The sequence below is a fragment of the Panthera uncia genome, assembly GCF_023721935.1.
Source record: "Panthera uncia isolate 11264 chromosome B2 unlocalized genomic scaffold, Puncia_PCG_1.0 HiC_scaffold_24, whole genome shotgun sequence".
In the NCBI taxonomy this organism is placed as follows: domain Eukaryota; kingdom Metazoa; phylum Chordata; class Mammalia; order Carnivora; family Felidae; genus Panthera; species Panthera uncia.
The window spans coordinates 74311103-74329733 of record NW_026057580.1 but is presented as its reverse complement, the minus strand read 5'-3'; the positions used below and the strand labels follow the sequence as shown (position 1 = coordinate 74329733).

At 39.0% G+C, this 18631-nt stretch overlaps 1 protein-coding gene across 6 annotated transcripts in view; it reads right to left on the bottom strand.

Annotated features, from left to right (window-relative positions):
* The window catches only part of LOC125938838 (amine sulfotransferase-like), a 38860-nt gene extending 20552 nt beyond the window's left edge, over positions 1–18308 (bottom strand). Inside the window, exons 1-4 of one of the 6 annotated variants that reach the window (XM_049654229.1) lie at positions 18191–18308; positions 18029–18098; positions 16971–17083; positions 3990–4142 (exon numbers count right to left, since the gene is read on the bottom strand). In XM_049654229.1, coding sequence (XP_049510186.1) covers positions 3990–4131 — 142 coding nt within the window. In that variant the 5' untranslated portion in view covers positions 4132–4142; positions 16971–17083; positions 18029–18098; positions 18191–18308. The other 5 variants (XM_049654226.1, XM_049654224.1, XM_049654228.1 and 2 more) reach the window with 5 other exon arrangements.
* Positions 18309–18631: the final 323 nt, after the last annotated feature.

The following is an 18631-nucleotide window of genomic DNA, read 5'->3' as shown; positions in this document are numbered from 1 at the left end:
CTAAGTCTGCTGCTATCCTAATTTTCTTGTAAGATAGGGATTTCTTTTCCCTTGTTTCTTTTAGGATTGCTTTCTTATCATTGTATTTTGCAAATTTTAGTATGATATGTCTTGGTGTTGGGCTGCTTTTGTTGATTTTTCTGGGAGTTCTCTATGTCTCCTGGATTTGGATGTCTGTTTCCTTGTCTAGATTAGGGAAGTTTCAGCTATAATTTGCTCAAATAAAACTTCTGCCCCCTTTTCTCTCTTCTTCTTCTTCTTCTTCTTCTTCTTCTGAGACTCCTTACACATTGTAGAGTCCCTGGGTTTCTTATGTCTATATTTATAATCCAATATTTTCCTTTTCCTCTTCTTCTCAGCTTCATTATTTCCCATAGTTATCTTCTATATCACATATTAATTCCTCTGCTTCTTCCCTCCTATGGTCATTACATCCAATCAGTTTCACATCTTGGTTATAGCAGTTTATATTTCAGCTTGACCAGTTTGTAGGTCTTTTATCTCTGCAGTAAGGGACTCCCTGGTGCTTTCTATGCTTTTCTCAAGCCCAGTATTCTTATGATTATTGTTTTAAATTCTGGATCAGCCATATTATTTATATCTGTTTCGATTAGATCTTTGGCCGCCATGACTTTCACTTGTTCTTTCTTTTGAGATGAATTCCTCTGTGTTGGCATTTTGTCTAGGTATCTGTCTTCTGTAACTTAGAAAAGCCAGTTATCTTTCTTGCTCCTGAGAGTAATTGTTTTGTAAATAAGAGGTCATATAGTGACCAAGGACTGGCATTTCAAGAAATGTTTCTGCTGTATACTGTGTGCACTCTGCTGTTGTATTTTGACTGCTCTTTCCCTCGGTCATTCATCTGCAGAATTTCAGTTTACCTGAAGTGTGAGTGTTTCGATCTTGTCCAGTGTGTAGAGAGTTTTAAGTAGATATGTTTTGGTCTGCTTGTTAAAAGAGGCTAGCTCCAATTTCCACTAGATCTGAAGCTTTGCAGCACTCTATAATGGGTAGATTTGGTGCATATGGGGATTTGTGCTGGTCTTCTGGGGAAGAGGTCTGCTGCCACTCTGGCTCTCAGGCACACTTGCCCTCATACAGAAGCACCTGCAGGCTTCAGGCAGTTGGTCTTTGTGTAAGCAGCTCAAGCTTCCACTGCAGGTGCTGTGCTGCTCATTGTAGTCTGTCTGTGTTGATGAGTGGGGACAAAAATTGCGTCAGCTAGCTTTATCCTCCCTGGAGAGGGAAATTCATGCCCAAAGCTGTTCCAGAAGCCCTCACAGAAGAGCAAGCTATCTCCCTTCATTGTCCCAGACATCCCTCAAATCTCTGCCTTCATCCTGTCTATGTCTCAGCCATCTACCCACCCAGCAGTGCAGTGCTCTGTGTTTTATTTCATGCAGGGACTGGGTTTTAAAGCTCTAAATTTTAGGTACCAGGTGCAGTGTGGATCCCTGCTGATCCTCTGGGGGAGGGTCTCACACCGGGCTGGTGCTGGTTTGTTCCAGAAGGGCAGTTTCACAAAGCCACAGGGGCTTGGAGTGTATGGTAAAGCACATCAAGAAGCCATCCTCAACAACTGTCCCTGCTTACATTTTAGTGAAAGAGCAATGCAATCACACCTGCAGGCTCTTTTGTCTCCTGAAAGGCAGCACCGCCTCTCAAATGTACTCCATGAAGGGTAACTGTCTCTCCCAGTAAAATCTGGGGGATCCTCACACCAAGCTTTCCCTCTTCTGGGCCTCTGCCTTTCTTCTCCACAGGAGTACTTCTACACCTACCAGGATCCACCCTGGTGATGATGAGGACTTCTGCAACTTTAGACTTTGAGCTCTGCACCTTATAAAAACTTGTGATAATCAGCTCATCTCATTTTGCCTGTCAGTGGCTTTGGGGAAGTGTTTTCTTGTGCAATGCCCTGCACCCTGCCCTTCTCCCTCCCCTCTCTCTCTATCTCTCTCCCTCTCCCTCTCTCTCTCTCTCTCTCTCTCTCTGATCAGGGTTCCCTCCCCTCTGCAGTAGCAGCAGTACTTTTCTTGCCCAAATCGTGTCTCCACATCTCCTACCTTACATGATGTGGCCTCTTTTCTCCCCCTTTTGTGCAATTTGTTCACTCAGTCCTCAGAACAATTTCCTGGGTATTCAGAATAATTTGATATTTATCTAGCTGTGTTCAAAAAATGAGGCAACCATGGGTCCTCCTACTATTCCAGCACCTTAACCCCAGAAAGACACCTGTATTTTCTTCTTTGGACATTTGTTTAATAAGTTTTTTTTACCATTCCTAAGTCACAGTGATTTTCTTCTGTTTTTATAATATAAATCATTATATAGTTTTATCTTTAATATTACTGTCTTAGTACACTTGGGGTTCACTCTTTTATGTGGTGTTAGGGATACAGCTGTATTTTCTGCATATAGTGATCCATATTTCCAAGCATTACTTTTTAAAATATTTTAATTTATTTAATTTACATCCAAGTTAGTTAGCTTATAGTGCAACAATGATTTCAGGGGTGGACTCCTTAATGCCCCTTACCCATTTAGCCCATCCCCCCTCCAACAACCCCTCCAGCAATCCTCTGTTTGTTCTCCATATTTAAGAGTCTCTTATGAACTCTTAAAAACTGAAAACAAACTGAGGGTTGATGGGGGGTGGGAGGGAGAGGAGGGTAGGTGATGGGCATTGAAGAGGGCATCTTTTGGGATGAGCACTGGATGTTGTATGGAAACCAATTTGACAATAAATTTCATATATTAAAAAAAAGAAAAAGAAAAAGAAATAAGTGTTTAAAAAATTTTTTAAAAAGTCTCTTATGGTTTGTCCCCCATCCTATTTTTATATTACTTTTGCTTCCCTTCCCTTGTGTTCATCTGTTCTGTGTGTTTAAGTCCTCATATGAGTGAAATCACATGATATTTGTCTTTCTCTGACTGACTAATTTCTCTTAGCGTAATACCCTCTAGTTCCACCCACATAGTTGCAAATGGCAAGATTTCATTCTTTTTGATTGCCGAGTAATACTCCATTGTATGTATATACCACATCTTCTTTATCCATTTATCCATCAGTGGACATTTGGGCTCTTTCCATACTTTGGCTATTGTTGATAGTGCTGCTATAAACATGGGGGTGCATGTGCCCCTTCGAAACAGCATACCTGTATCCCTTGGATAAATACCTAGTAGTGCTATTGCTGGGTCATAGGGTAGTTCTATTTTCAATTTTTTGAGGATCCTCCATACTGTTTTCCAGAGTGGCTGTACCAGTTTGCATTCCTACCAGCAGTGCAAAAAAGATCCTCTTTCTCCGCATCCTTGCCAACAACTGTTGTTGTCTGAGTTGTTAATGTTAGCCACTTTGACCGATGTGAGGTGGTACCTCATTGTGGTTTTGATTTGTATTTCCCTGATGATGAGTGATATTGAGCATCTTATCATGTGTCAGTTGGCCATCTGGATGTCTTCTTTGGAGAAGTGTCTATTCATGTCTTTTGCCCATCTCTTCACTAGATTATTTGTTTTTTTGGGTGTTGAGTTTGATAAATTCTTTATAGATTTTGGATACTAACCCTTTATCTGATATGTCATTTGCAAATATCTTCTCCCATTCTGTTGGTTGCCTTTTAGTTTTGCTGATTGTTTCCTTCACTGTGCAGAAGTTTTTTATCTTGATGATGTCTGAAGCAGCTACCTAAATGGTAAATATTCCTACATTGTTTTCCAGCCCACTTCAGCAATTTAGTGTTTGACAGGCCATCTTCAATTTATCTACTTCAACATTTTTTCCATTTCCTTGACCAAAAAAAAAAGTTATAGCTACACTATAAAAGACATTATTTCATAGGATACAAAATTCATTTAACTCTATACTATCTAATAGATTAAGTGTATATGTCTCTATATAATATTGGTAAAAAGACTGAGTTACCATATTATAAAAAGTTATCATTTTATTCTTACATTAGCTATTAGAATACAGAACTCACCAGATTTGGGGTATGTGACTATGAAGACATCATCTTCTCTGATTTCAAAATCATTTAATGTTTCTAGAAAGCCTATATCAAGTCCTGGGCGGAGAAAATAATATCCTTTAAATTTGAATAAAAATGAGTCTATGTCTTCCATATTTCAGTTGCCTGCTAAGACAGAAAAAAATATTTGAAAGAAATTTAGTAAAATTTTATGTTATCTTCCCTTCTGTATCTTCAGTTGTTGGTCATATACTAAGAGAAGAAATTGATTTCTTGTTTTCTCCACAAACACTGATAACCAGCAGGCTCTCAAAGCTACTATCCTGGATTTGAGATGTGTGGAGTTTGGTCCAATGCCAGGAGCCAGTTGTTCATGGGATGGGTCTTAATTTTATGTGTGTGTGCTCCATTTTTGTAACCACAGGAAAAATAATTAAAAACTAATTATATAATTGCAAAAAAAATGCTCTTAATCAGAAATCATACATAATATATATGTATATCTATATAAACAGTAAAAACGAATATACAAACTTGACTTGAATAGGTTTTAGAAACATTTGTCTCTTGCCACTCCATATACAGCTGGGTTTTTCATCCCTGGAACTGAAGTACAATATTTTAGCTTTTAGCATGTTTATAGAAGTTTTCTTTATATACTTTCTGGGTATGAGTTATCTATTCATAAGGTTTTTGGTAACTTGTAATTTAAACTTTGTTTTGTTTCCTAACTTGCAACTTGTTTAGAGTAATTGAGAAGGTACAAGTATGAGCTAACAGACATGAATGTATTCCAGGATGCCTGATAAATTGCGTGTGAGCAGTTAAATTGTCAATAATGACCATGTGAACAACGGCACAAAGTGTGAAAGAAAACATTCAAATTATGGATCATATGTAGATAGTGCAAATTAAACTTTGTGACTCATCATTGATGGATATATTTTGCCTTTCATAATTATCAGTCAGTAGCCTTATGAGAAAATCTTATTTTGATACTTATGAACTCTGAGGTTTTAGTTGACTTGGGGGTACTTCCAGTGTACTTTTTTTCTATTTCCCATAATAGTTGGTCATTGGAAGGCTGACAAAAGAAGAACTTCAGACTCACACAATTCAAAAGCAATTCCAGGAAGCCTGGGCCAAGAGTCATTAAAGGAAAAAGGGAAATAAGTGATTGTTTAGAAATATATTTTTATAGTCACACTGTTACTGGAAAAACTGGGATTGATAGTGTCTATTTACAAAGGAGACTTATGAAAGCTGAAAATTAGTTGCAATCATCAACATAAATTCACATCTAAGGAAGGAAGTCGGGGACCAGACAGGCAAGGATGGAGGAACAGAGAGGAGATAAGTTATTCTGTCACTAGAGTTATTTAAGGCATCTCTTCTTTGCCCTCTTGTGTTCAAAGAAACAACCCAATTTATACCTCCATACCCATTGGTTCTAATATTAACCCCCAGTGTTAAGAAGCAGTGGCTCCCTAAGAGTAGCCAATTCCATATCTTGGGACCAAAACTAGAACTATGAGCCTGTAACATCTTGATCATTTCATAAAGTAAACATAATTATATCATCATATATTCTGCTTATATTAGATCCTAGTATAATTACTATCATGGCAAATTATATCTTTCTTTTAGTATATGTTCCTAAATCTCTAAATAAATATTTAAAATAATATAGTGGTTCAGTTTATTGAAAGTCTAAGCAAAGAGTTGCAGTATATTTTTGTTTCATACATAAGAACTGATAGCTTACATACAATTAGCCTAGTGTTTAGAACTTTGCCAAATATCTGAAACTGCATAAATAGTACAGTTCAGGGGCGCCTGGGTGGCTCAGTCAGCTAAGCATCCAACTTCAGCCCAGGTCATGATTTCATAGTTCGTGGGTCCGAGCCCCGCATTGGGCTCTGGGTTGACAGCTCAGAGCCTGGAGCCTGCTTCAGATTCTGTGTCTCCATCTCTCTCTGCCCCTCCCCCACTCATGCTCTCTCTCTCTCTCTCTCTCTCTCTCAAAAATAAATAAACATTAGAAGTTTTTTTTTGATTTGTACAGTTCAGACAGGAGAAAGGAAGCATACTATGTCACCTCTAAAAGTACCAATTTTGCATATGAATTTTTTTAGCTGAAGGCAATTAAGAATGAGCAGACACAGAATCTTTTTTGTATTTTCCTTAAGTTCTTAAAAGAATCTAGATGAGGGTGCCTTTATCATGAAGAGAGCTACTCCCACATATAACTTTTTATTTCTGAAAAACTCCAACCACATGGCAGGACAAACATCTGTTAACCAAAAGTGAGCTCTTCTCAACTTCCTGTGAATTGTCTTCCCCCTTTTTGAATTCCCTACTCTTTTACCCCATCCTTCTTAGGATGGTATATAAGCCTCAATTGTCATATTGTTTTGGACTCTGTATGCCTTTGCAGGGCTCCCATACATATATAATTAAATTTGTCTCCTGTTAATCTGTTTTATGTCATTTTATTTATTAGACCATCCAAAGAACCTAGAATGGAGAAAGGAAAAGATTTTCACTCTCAGTAAAGAATAAACTCACTATACTAGTTCTTCGAAATGAAGAGTTAACTTCTGAAATAAAAGTTAGTGGGAGGAATAATTCTGTTGCTGCTGATGGAGAAGGACACAGATAAAGACTAAATTTTCCAGGAGGAGATTTAAGGATTCAACAGTTAGCAAAGCTCCTATAATCAGGAACTCATTGAGAGGGAGGGATTAGGCTGATATTGAGCAGTAGATTATCCAATAATCTAGTGAAAATCATCGATACGTTTCCCACAAGTAATGGATGGTAAATGGTTCAAGCAGCTGGGTGCTATTCAGACCTATTGGGCAGGGATCAAAGTCTCTGCTTTTGAATTATACCAGAAAATATGGATGTATTTATTTGTTGTCCCACTCATGATTCTCTAATTCCCATAGATAAGGAGTATAATTATTAAGTTGTTTCTACATCAATGGCACTACTATTGGTGTCTTAAGTCTTTGTGTTGTTTCTTATCAAACAGAAATGAGAATATGTGTATGTGAACAACTGAGAAGTTGAGAGGAGAAATCCATATCTACAAGGAGTAAATACAAAGCTTTGAAGGATTAAGCACTTTCCCCAATTCTTTTTTTTTTTTTTTTGATTTTTTAAATATTTATTTTTGGGAAAGAGACAGAGTGTGAGTGGGGGAGGAGCAGAGAGAGAGGGAGACAGAATCTGAAGCAGGCTCCAGGTTCTGAGCTGTCAGCACAGAGGCCAGTGCGGGGCTCAAACTCACGAACCACGAGATCATGACCTGAGCTGAAGTTGGGAGCTTAACCGACTGAGCCACCTACGTGCCCCACACTTTCTCCAATTCTACTATATGCTTGACACAAGTGTAATACTCATGATATGCTCCAACCACCATTTATCTGCCATTATCCCCCTCAGTTTAGTCACTGTTGGCAAGGACTTCATAGCATTGTATCAGGGGGAATGATGGGTCCTGGGGTTCGCTCTTCAAGTACAGTTTTGTGACCTGTTTTTCATGGGCTCCGCACTCTGTCCAGTAAGTTTGTGGTTTAAACAGAATAGACATAAAGGATAAACATTCTAATTCATAAGAATTCACTCTAGTAAATCACTATATAAATAAATAAATAAATAATAAATAAAACAATACAAAAAAGCAGAACAACCGCTTCTTGAACAAGATCAAAATCCAGAGAATGTATTATCAGAAAATTTCCATTTTCCACAAAAAGTACCATGTTCCAAAAAATAGGAAAGTGTAACAAATATTCAGTAAAAAAAAAGAGCAATTAATAAAAACTGTCTCTGAATGGACCCACATGCTGGATTAGCAAAGAAAACAGCTATAAAAAAATACATTCATTTGTGAGTCACTAGATCTAAACTACAAGTTTGACCTGACAGATAAAAAAAGAATCATGGAACATGAGGACAGATCAATAGAGAAAAGAATGAAATGAACAGAAAAACAAAGAATGAAGAAAACTGAACATAGCCTCAGGGAACTGTAGAATATATCAAGCATAGCAACATATGTAACAGAAGGAGAGAAAAAGAGCAGAAAAAAATCTTCGGAGTAATTGTGGCCAAGAACTTCTCAATTTTGATGAAAAATAGTAATTTACACATCCATGAAGCTCAACTAATAAGTAAGATAAATATGAATAGGTCTAAACTACACATATCACAGTTAAACATTGAAACATAAATTTTAGGATTGTTTATTTCTGTGACACATGTTTTTGCTATTTTGATGAATATTACGTTGAAAATGTAGCTGCCTGTGGGTAGTATGGACCTTTAATGAAATTAATTCTTATCCAGAAACACAAGATGTCTTTCCATTTGTTTATGTCTTCTTTGATTTCTTTCAGCAAAGTCTTGTACTTTTCATTGTACAGGTCTTTTATTTCCCTGGTTAAATTTACTAAGATTTTATCGTTTTTGATACTACTATGAATGAGATATTTTTCCTTATTTCTTTATTTTTCAAATGTTTTATTTTTACTGTAAAGGAATTAAACTGATTTCTGTATATTGATTTTGTATCCTGTAACTTTACTGATTGTTGATTAGTCTCAACACTTTTATGATTGATTCTTTAGGATGTTCTCTTTATAAAATCCTATCTTCTGTAAAGAGTGACTATTTAACTTCTGCTTTTATGACTTGGATGCCTTTTATTTCTACATCTTGACTAATGACTCTAGTTAAGACTTCTAGTACCACAGGAAAGGTGAGAGTGAGCATCTGTGTGTTGCTTTTGATCTTACAGGAAACAGACTGAGATTTGCATGCAGACCAGGAAGTGCCTTCAGGGATAACACATGATGGAGTGAAGGCAAGTATTCTGGGCAGAGGGAGAAGTTGAACTGGAGTGCAATAGCTTTGGGTAGTATGGATATTTAATGAAATTAATTCTTCGAATCCACAAACATGAGCTGTCTTTCTGTTTGCTTATGTCTTTGATTTCTTTCAGCAAAGTCTTGTAGTTTTCACTGTAAAGGTCTTTCGCTTCCCTAGTGAAAGTTACTAAGATTTTTTGTTTGTTTTTGATGCCTAGTATGAATGAAATAGGAAGGATAGCAGGAAGATGGCGGCGTAGGAGGACGCTGGGCTCACCGCGCGTCCTGCTGATCACTTAGATTCCACCTACACCTGCCTAAATAACCCAGAAAACCACCAGAAGACTAGCAGAACGGAGTCTCCGGAGCCAAGCGCAGACGAGAGGCCCACGGAAGAGGGTAGGAAGGGCAGAGAGGCTGTGCGCGCTGCACAGACTGGTGGGAGGGAGCCGGGGCGGAGGAGCAGCCTGCTGGCCAAGCAGAGCCGCCGAGTCTGGCTTGCAAAAGCAGAGGGGACGGACGGAGTGTGTTCCGACAGCAAGCAGGACTTAGCATCTGGGAGGTCATAAGTTAACAGCTGTGCTCGGAAAGTGGGAGGGCTGGAGGACAAAGGGAGGGAGAGTTGCTGAGCCCCTGGACGACAGATCTCAGTTTGGCGGGGAACAAAGGCGCTCGCCAACGCCATCTCCCTCGCCCATCCCCCAGCCAAAATCCCAAAGGGAACCAGTTCCTGCCAGGGAAATTGCTCACTCCTCGCAAACACCCAACTCTGTGCTCCTGCGGAGCCAAACCTCCAGCAGCGGATCTGACTCCCTCGCTGCCACAGGGCCACTCCTGAAGTGGATCACCTAAGGAGAAGCGAGCTAAGCCTACCCCTCCTGCCCCCGTGCACCTTGCCTACCCACCCCAGTAGACCCCCAGCACCACAAGCCTGGCAGTGTGCAAGTAGCCCAGACGGGCCACGCGACCCCACAGGGAATCCTGCCCCTAGGAGAGGGGAAGAGAAGGCACACACCAGTCTGACTGTGGCCCCAGCGGTGGGCTGGGGGCAGACATCAGGGCTGACTGCGGCCCCGCCCACCATCTCCAGTTATACACCACAGCACAGGGGAAGTGCCCTGCAGGTCCTCACCACTCCAGGGACTATCCAAAATGACCAAACGGAAGAATTCCCCTCAGAAGAATCTCCAGGAAATAACAACAGCTAATGAACTGATCAAAAAGGATTTAAATAATATAACAGAAAGTGAATTTAGAATAATAGTCATAAAATTAATCGCTGGGCTTGAAAACAGTGTAGAGGACAGCAGAGAATCTCTTGCTACAGAGATCAAGGGACTAAGAAACAGTCACGAGGAGCTGAAAAGCGCTTTAAACGAAATGCAAAACAAAATGGAAACCACGACAGCTCGGATTGAAGAGGCAGAGGAGAGAATAGGTGAACTAGAAGATAAAGTTATGGAAAAAGAGGAAGCTGAGAGAAAGAGAGATAAAAAAATCCAGGAGTATGAGGGGAATATTAGAGAACTAAGTGATACACTAAAAAGAAATAATATATGCATAATTGGTATCCCAGAGGAGGAACAGAGAGGGAAAGGTGCTGAAGGGGTACTTGAAGAAATTATAGCTGAGAACTTCCCTGAACTGGGGAAGGAAAAAGGCATTGAAATCCAAGAGGCACAGAGAACTCCCTTCAGACGTAACTCAAATCGATCTTCTGCATGACATATCATAGTGAAACTGGCAAAATACAAGGATAAAGAGAAAATTCTGAAAGCAGCAAGGGATAAACGTGCCCTCACATATAAAGGGAGACCTATAAGACATGACTGATCTCTCTTTTGAAACCTGGCAGGCCAGAAAGGCTTGGCACGATATCTTCAGTGTGCTAAACAGAAAAAATATGCAGCCGAGAATCCTTTATCCAGCAAGTCTGTCATTTAGAATAGAAGGAGAGATAAAGGTCTTCCCAAACAAACAAAAACTGAAGGAATTTGTCACCACGAAACCAGCCCTACAAGAGATCCTAAGGGGGATCCTGTGAGACAAAGTACCAGAGACATCACTACAAGCATAAAACATACAGACATCACAATGACTCTAAACCCGTATCTTTCTATAATAACACTGAATGTAAATGGATTAAATGCGCCAACCAAAAGACATAGGGTATCAGAATGGATAAAAAAACAAGACCCATCGGGGCGCCTGGGTGGCGCAGTCAGTTAAGCGTCCGACTTCAGCCAGGTCACGATCTCGCGGTCCGTGAGTTCGAGCCCCGTGTCAGGCTCTGAGCTGATGGCTCGGAGCCTGGAGCCTGTTTTCGATTCTGTGTCTCCCTCTCTCTCTGCCCCTCCCCCGTTCATGCTCTGTCTCTCTCTGTCCCAAAAATAAATAAAAAACGTTGAAAAAAAAAAACCAAAAAACAAGACCCATCTATTTGCTGTCTACAAGAGACTCATTTTAGATCTGAGGACACCTTTAGATTGAGAGTGAGGGGATGGAGAACTATTTATCATGCTACTGGAAGCCAAAAGAAAGCTGGAGTAGCCATACTTATATCAGACAAACTAAATTTAAATTTAGACTTTAAATTAAAGGCTGTAACAAGAGATGAAGAAGGGCATTATATAATAATTACAGGGTCTATCCATCAGGAAGAGCTAACAATTATAAATGTCTATGCACCGAATACCGGAGCCCCCAAATATATAAAACAATTACTCATAAATTTAAGCAACCTTATTGATAAGAATGTGGTCATTGCAGGGGACTTTAACGCCCCACTTACAGAAATGGATAGATCATCTAGACACACAGTCAATAAAGAAACAAGGGCCCTGAATGATACATTGGATCAGATGGACTTGACAGATATATTTAGAATTCTGCATCCCAAAGCAACAGAATATACTTTCTTCTCGAGTGCACATGGAACATTCTCCAACATAGATCACATACTGGGTCACAAAACAGCCCTTCATAAGTTCACAAGAATTGAAATTATACCATGCATACTTTCAGACCACAATGCTATGAAGCTTGAAATCAACCACAGGAAAAAGTCTGGAAAACCTCCAAAAGCATGGAGGTTAAAGAACACCCTACTAACGAATGAGTGGGTCAACCAGGCAATTAGAGAAGAAATTAAAAAATATATGGAAACAAACGAAAATGAAAATACAACAATCCAAACGCTTTGGGACGCAGCGAAGGCAGTCCTGAGAGGAAAATACATTGCAATCCAGGCCTATCTCAAGAAACAAGAAAAATCCCAAATGCAAAATCTTACAGCACACCTAAAGGAAATAGAAGCAGAACAGCAAAGGCAGCCTAAACCCAGCAGAAGAAGAGAAATAATAAAGATCAGAGCAGAAATAAACAATATAGAATCTAAAAAAACTGTAGAGCAGATCAACAAAACCAAGAGTTGGTTTTTTGAAAAAATAAACAAAATTGACAAACCTCTAGCCAGGCTTCTCAAAAAGAAAAGGGAGATGACCCAAATAGATAAAATCATGAATGAAAATGGAATTATTACAACCAATCCCTCAGAGATACAAACAATTATCAGGGAATACTATGAAAAATTATATGCCAACAAATTGGACAACCTGGAAGAAATGGACAAATTCCTTAACATCCACACGCTTCCAAACCTCAATCAGGAGGAAATAGAAAGCTTGAACAGACCCATAACCAACGAAGAAATTGAATCGGTTTTCAAAACTCTCCCAACAAATAAGAGTCCAGGACCAGATGGCTTCCCAGGGGAGTTCTACCAGACGTTTAAAGCAGAGATAATACCTATCCTTCTCAAGCTATTCCAAGAAATAGAAAGGGAAGGAAAACTTCCAGACTCATTCTATGAAGCCAGTATCATTTTGATTCCTAAACCAGACAGAGACCCAGTAAAAAAAGAGAACTACAGGCCAATATCCCTGATGAATATGGATGCAAAAATTCTCAATAAGATACTAGCAAATCGAATTCAATGGCATATAAAAAGAATTATTCACCATGATCAAGTGGGATTCATTCCTGGGATGCAGGGCTGGTTCAACATTCGCGAATCAATCAACGTGATACATCACATTAATAAAAGAAAAGGTAAGAACCATATGATCCTGTCAATCGATGCAGAAAAGGCCTTTGACAAAATCCAGCACCCTTTCTTAATAAAAACCCTTGAGAAAGTCGGGATAGAAGGAACATACTTAAAGATCATAAAAGCCATTTATGAAAAGCCCACAGCTAACATCATCCTCAACGGGGAAAAACTGAGAGCTTTTTCCCTGAGATCAGGAACACGACAGGGATGCCCACTCTCACCGCTGTTGTTTAACATAGTGCTGGAAGTTCTAGCATCAGCAATCAGACAACAAAAGGAAATCAAAGGCATCCAAATTGGCAAAGATGAAGTCAAGCTTTCCCTTTTTGCAGATGACATGATATTATACATGGAAAATCCGATAGACTCCACCAAAAGTCTGCTAGAACTGATACATGAATTCAGCAAAGTCGCAGGATACAAAATCAATGTACAGAAATCAGTTGCATTCTTATACACTAACAATGAAGCAACAGAAAGACAAATAAAGAAACTGATCCCATTCACAATTGCACCAAGAAGCATAAAATACCTAGGAATAAATCTAACCAAAGATGTAAAAGATCTGTATGCTGAAAACTATAGAAAGCTTATGCAGGTAATTGAAGAAGATTTAAAGAAATGGAAAGACATTCCCTGCTCATGGATTGGAAGAATAAATATTGTCAAAATGTCAATACTACCCAAAGCTATCTACACATTCAATGCAATCCCAATCAAAATTGCACCAGCATTCTTCTCGAAACTAGAACAAGCAATCCTAAAATTCATATGGAACCACAAAAGGCCCAGAATAGCCAAAGTAATTTTGAAGAAGAAGACCAAACCAGGAGGCATCACAATCCCAGACTTTAGCCTCTACTACAAAGCTGTAATCATCAAGAGAGCATGGTATTGGCACAAAAACAGACACATAGACCAATGGAATAGAATAGAAACCCCAAAAATAGACCCACAAACGTATGGCCAACTAATCTTTGACAAAGCAGGAAAGAATATCCAATGGAAAAAAGACAGTCTCTTTAACAAATGGTGCTGGGAGAACGGGACAGCAACATGCAGAAGGTTGAAACTAGACCACTTTCTCACACCATTCCCAAAAATAAACTCAAAATGGATAAAGGACCTGAATGTGAGACAGGAAACCATCAAAACCTTAGAGGAGAAAGCAGGAAAAGACCTCTCTGACCTCAGCCGTAGCAATCTCTTACTCGACACATCCCCAAAGGCCAGGGAATTAAAAGCAAAAGTGAATTACTGGGACCTTATGAAGATAAAAAGCTTCTGCACAGCAAAGGAAACAACCAACAAAACTAAAAGGCAACCAACGGAATGGGAAAAGATATTTGCAAATGACATATTGGACAAAGGGCTAGTATCCAAAATCTATAAAGAGCTCACCAAACTCCACACCCGAAACACAAATAACCCAGTGAAGAAATGGGCAGAAAACATGAATAGACACTTCTCTAAAGAAGACATCCGGATGGCCAACAGGCACATGAAAAGATGTTCAACGTCGCTTCTTATCAGGGAAATACAAATCAAAACCACACTCAGATATCACCTCACGCCAGTCAGAGTGGCCAAAATGAAGAAATCAGGAGACTATAGATGCTGGCGAGGATGTGGAGAAACGGGAACCCTCTTGCACTGTTGGTGGGAATGCAAATTGGTGCAGCCGCTCTGGAAAGCAGTGTGGAGGTTCCTCAGAAAATTAAAAATAGACCTACCCTATGACCCAGCAATAGCACTGCTAGGAATTTATCCAAGGGATACAGGAGTACTGATGCATAGGGGCACTTGTACCCCGATGTTTATAGCAGCACTCTCAACAATAGCCAAATTATGGAAAGAGCCTAAATGTCCATCAACTGATGAATGGATAAAGAAATTGTGGTTTATATACACAATGGAATACTACGTGGCAATGAGAAAAAATGAAATATGGCCTTTTGTAGCAATGTGGATGGAACTGGAGAGTGTGATGCTAAGTGAAATAAGCCATACAGAGAAAGACAGATACCATATGGTTTCACTCTTATGTGGATCCTGAGAAACGTAATAGAAACCCATGGGGGAGGGGAAGGAAAAAAAAAAAAAGAGGTTAGAGTGGGAGAGAGCCAAAGCATAAGAGACTGTTAAAAACTGAGAACAAACTGAGGGTTGATGGGGGGTGGGAGGGAGGGTAGGGTGGGTGATGTGTATTGAGGAGGGCACCTTTTGGGATGAGCACTGGGCGTTGTATGGAAACCAATTTGACAGTAAATTTCATATATTAAAAAAAAAGAAAAGAATAAATAAATAAATAAACATTTAAAAAATGGCTTAAAAGAAGAAAAAAGGAAATAATATTTAAAATATATTTTGACAGTCAACTCTTACTGGAATACGTAGAATTGTTAGCCTCTCTTTACAAAGGAAATTTTGAAAGGTAAAAATTGGTTGGAATCATCAACATGAATTCACAGACAAGGAAGAAAGTTGGGGTCCAGACAGTGAAGGGTGGAGGAAGAAACAGGAGATGAGTTCTTCTGTCACGAGAGTTATTTAAGGAGTATCTTCGGTACTATCCTTAGTGTTCAAGAGGAAAAACCTAATTTACACCTTGATACCACATTGGGCTGTAATATTAACTTGCATATAAAGAAGTGGCTCGTTAGTACAACCAGTTCCAAGTCTTAAAAAAGTAAAAACAAGCCTGTAACATTATGATCTTCTAATAAAGTAAACAAGATCATGTTGCTATCAGAAGAGGTACTCAGGGTTTAAAGAGATCAAAATGAGGACTGCTAGTGACCAAAGGGTGACATTTGGAATATCAAAGAGCAAACATTGATTGCAATCAATCAGAACAAGTAAACATGTTTTGTACAAGCATGACTTCATCATGATGCTATTAAAATGTAACCAGAAATATGACGTGAGGTGCAACAAATTTTTAAATGCCTAACAGAATTTATGTGATTCCCACATGAAAATTTAATCAACAACCAGGTAGTTAAGTATCAACTGTTAGTAAAGATAGGGAGGTCAGTTTAGAATACATTTAAAAATACATATGCCGGGGTTGCCTGGGTGGCTGGGCCAGTTAAGCATGGGACTCTAGATTTCAGCTCAGATCATGTTCTCACTGTTCATGAGATCCGGTGTCAAGCTGGGCTGTAAACTGACAGTGTGAGTTGGGATTCTCTCTCTCCCTGTCTCTATCTGCCCCATCCACTGCTCATGCTCTCTCTGTCTAAATATAAATAAGTCAACTTTAAAAAATAAGAAATAAAAATACGTATTTGGTTCTTAAGTTTAGATGGAGGAATGATCATTGCTAATAAAAATGTGGAAAATACAGAATGACTTCTAATGGTGAGATAAAAAGTTATGAAAGACTTGTATGAAAGATACAGGAATGTTGGGGAGTGAATGTTGGTTCCTTATCATCTTTTCACAAAGGTAGAAAAAACCAGTATCTTCTATTTTGTGTTCCTGGGGAGAAATATTGTAAAAAATGCATCTGGGTTGGAGATTCATCATGGTCTTGCTGCCCAGCGGCTCCCCTGAACCAAATGGCATACATGTTCCTTGGTGTAGACAAATGGGTAGAGAAGGCTTCAGGGGGGATGCATATGCCCTGATCTGAGCCCTACCTGACTGCACATTGGATGGGAAGCAACCGTGGCATGTGACATATGTAACATTACCCAGTGTAGAATGTTGAAGCTATTACACAACAGGTGTGCAATTAGAATGAAGGTGATACACACTCAGTCGAAGTTGACTGAAACATCTGTCAGCGTCTAATTCTTGATATGCAGGAGTACCAGGAAATACACTGCAAATAAGGGAATTTGCCTTTCTGACCAGGTGGCCAAGGAGAAAGGACTCTCATATCTAAAGGAAGTGACATTGCAATTACAATCCCTTGGGAAATGGGGCGGAGGATGTGTATATACTTTAAAGTGGGGGAAATACATCAAAATAATCTTGTGGCCAAAAGATTTCGCTTACAAGGGAGACCAGGGAAGAAGGAGATGTGATGAAGAAGAGTCTCCGGCTGCTGGATCTTCTGTGGAGATGTGTGAACATAATAATAACAGGACACGCTTTCTCCTCTAATTTTGCTGTGTTACCAGGAAATAAAGTAACAAAACAAGAAGACACAAAGGGACATACCATCAATGGTCTCTTTCTAGGGAAGTAAAGTGTTTAGACCTTATGGAAAAATTTAGTGTGATCAGAAAAACTGGTACAAGGGAACCCAAACTGAACTAATCTGTCATTCAGATATTACAATACTATAAATTCTAAGCTTTTACATTCCTCTTATATTAGAACCTAGTATAAACACTAGAGTCATGATTCATTATGTGTCATTATGTTCTTAAACCTCTAAATAAATATTTTGGAACCATATAATGGCTAAGTTGATTGACAATCATAGAAAGAGAGACACAGAATATTTTTGTTGCATGTATATGAGCTGATATCTTTATATATCTAGCGTAGTGTTTAGAAAAATCACCAAAACCTGAGACTGCATAATGAATACAGTTCAGAGACGTGAAGGGGAGCAGAGTATATCACCCCTAAATGTATGGCTCTAGCAGGTAGTTGTTTTGAGCAGGAAGTAACACAGACATAGGAAACTCAGAAAGCTTTTTATCTTTTCCTTAACAGTTTAAAACAATTTTCATAGGGAGTCTGTACCAGGAAGAACGTTATTACCAGAGATATATTTTTATGTCAGTAAGACTCAACTGCATGGCAGGACACATATCTGTTTACCCAGTATGTGCTCCTCACATGTTCCTGTGAATTGTCTTCCTCCTCTTTGAATTCCTAACCCTTGTATCCCTTCTCTTTAGGGGTATACAAGCCTCAATTGTATTCCCCTTGCAGGACTGTCTCTGACTTTACCTGTCTTATGGTGCTGCCATACACAGGTAATTAAACTTGTTTTTCACCTATTAATCTGTTTTATGCCAATTTAATTACCATATCAGCCAAAGAACCTAGAAAGAGAATCCAAAAAATGTCCACCCCCAATCAAGATTGAAACTACTCACCAAAAGGAGTTCGTTAAAAAGAAGAGTTAACTTCTGGTATCAATGTCAGTGAGAAGAATAATTGTTGCTGCTGGATGGAGAGAGAAAGAGTTCAAAGCTAAGTTTCCATGAAGAGATCCAATGATTCACCAATTAGCAGAGTTGCAATAATCAGTAACTCACTCAGAATCAGTAACTGACCAGTATATCATACAACAAACTGGTGATAAGCCCTGAGGTTTTTACCACAAAAAATGGGTGTTAGATTCTAAAGAGTTACAGTGCTACTCAGTGCTGCTGAGTAGAGTTCAAAGTCTACAGTAACATCAGAAAACAAAGATGAATTTGCTTGCTGCCCTACTCATGATACTCTTAAGGCTATAGATCACTAACACAATGGCCTCAGTTGCTTCTACTTCATTAGTACTACTCTTGGGGTCTTTAAATATTGCCGTTGTTTCTTAAGAAATGGTATTGAGAATAGGTTTAGTGTGAACAGTTGAGAAGTGGAGGGAAGAAATCCACATCTGTATGTAGTAAATAGATTTACTTTGCAACATTAGACACTTTCCCAAATTCTACCATCATATGCTTGACACAAATCTGATACATATCCAAATATCA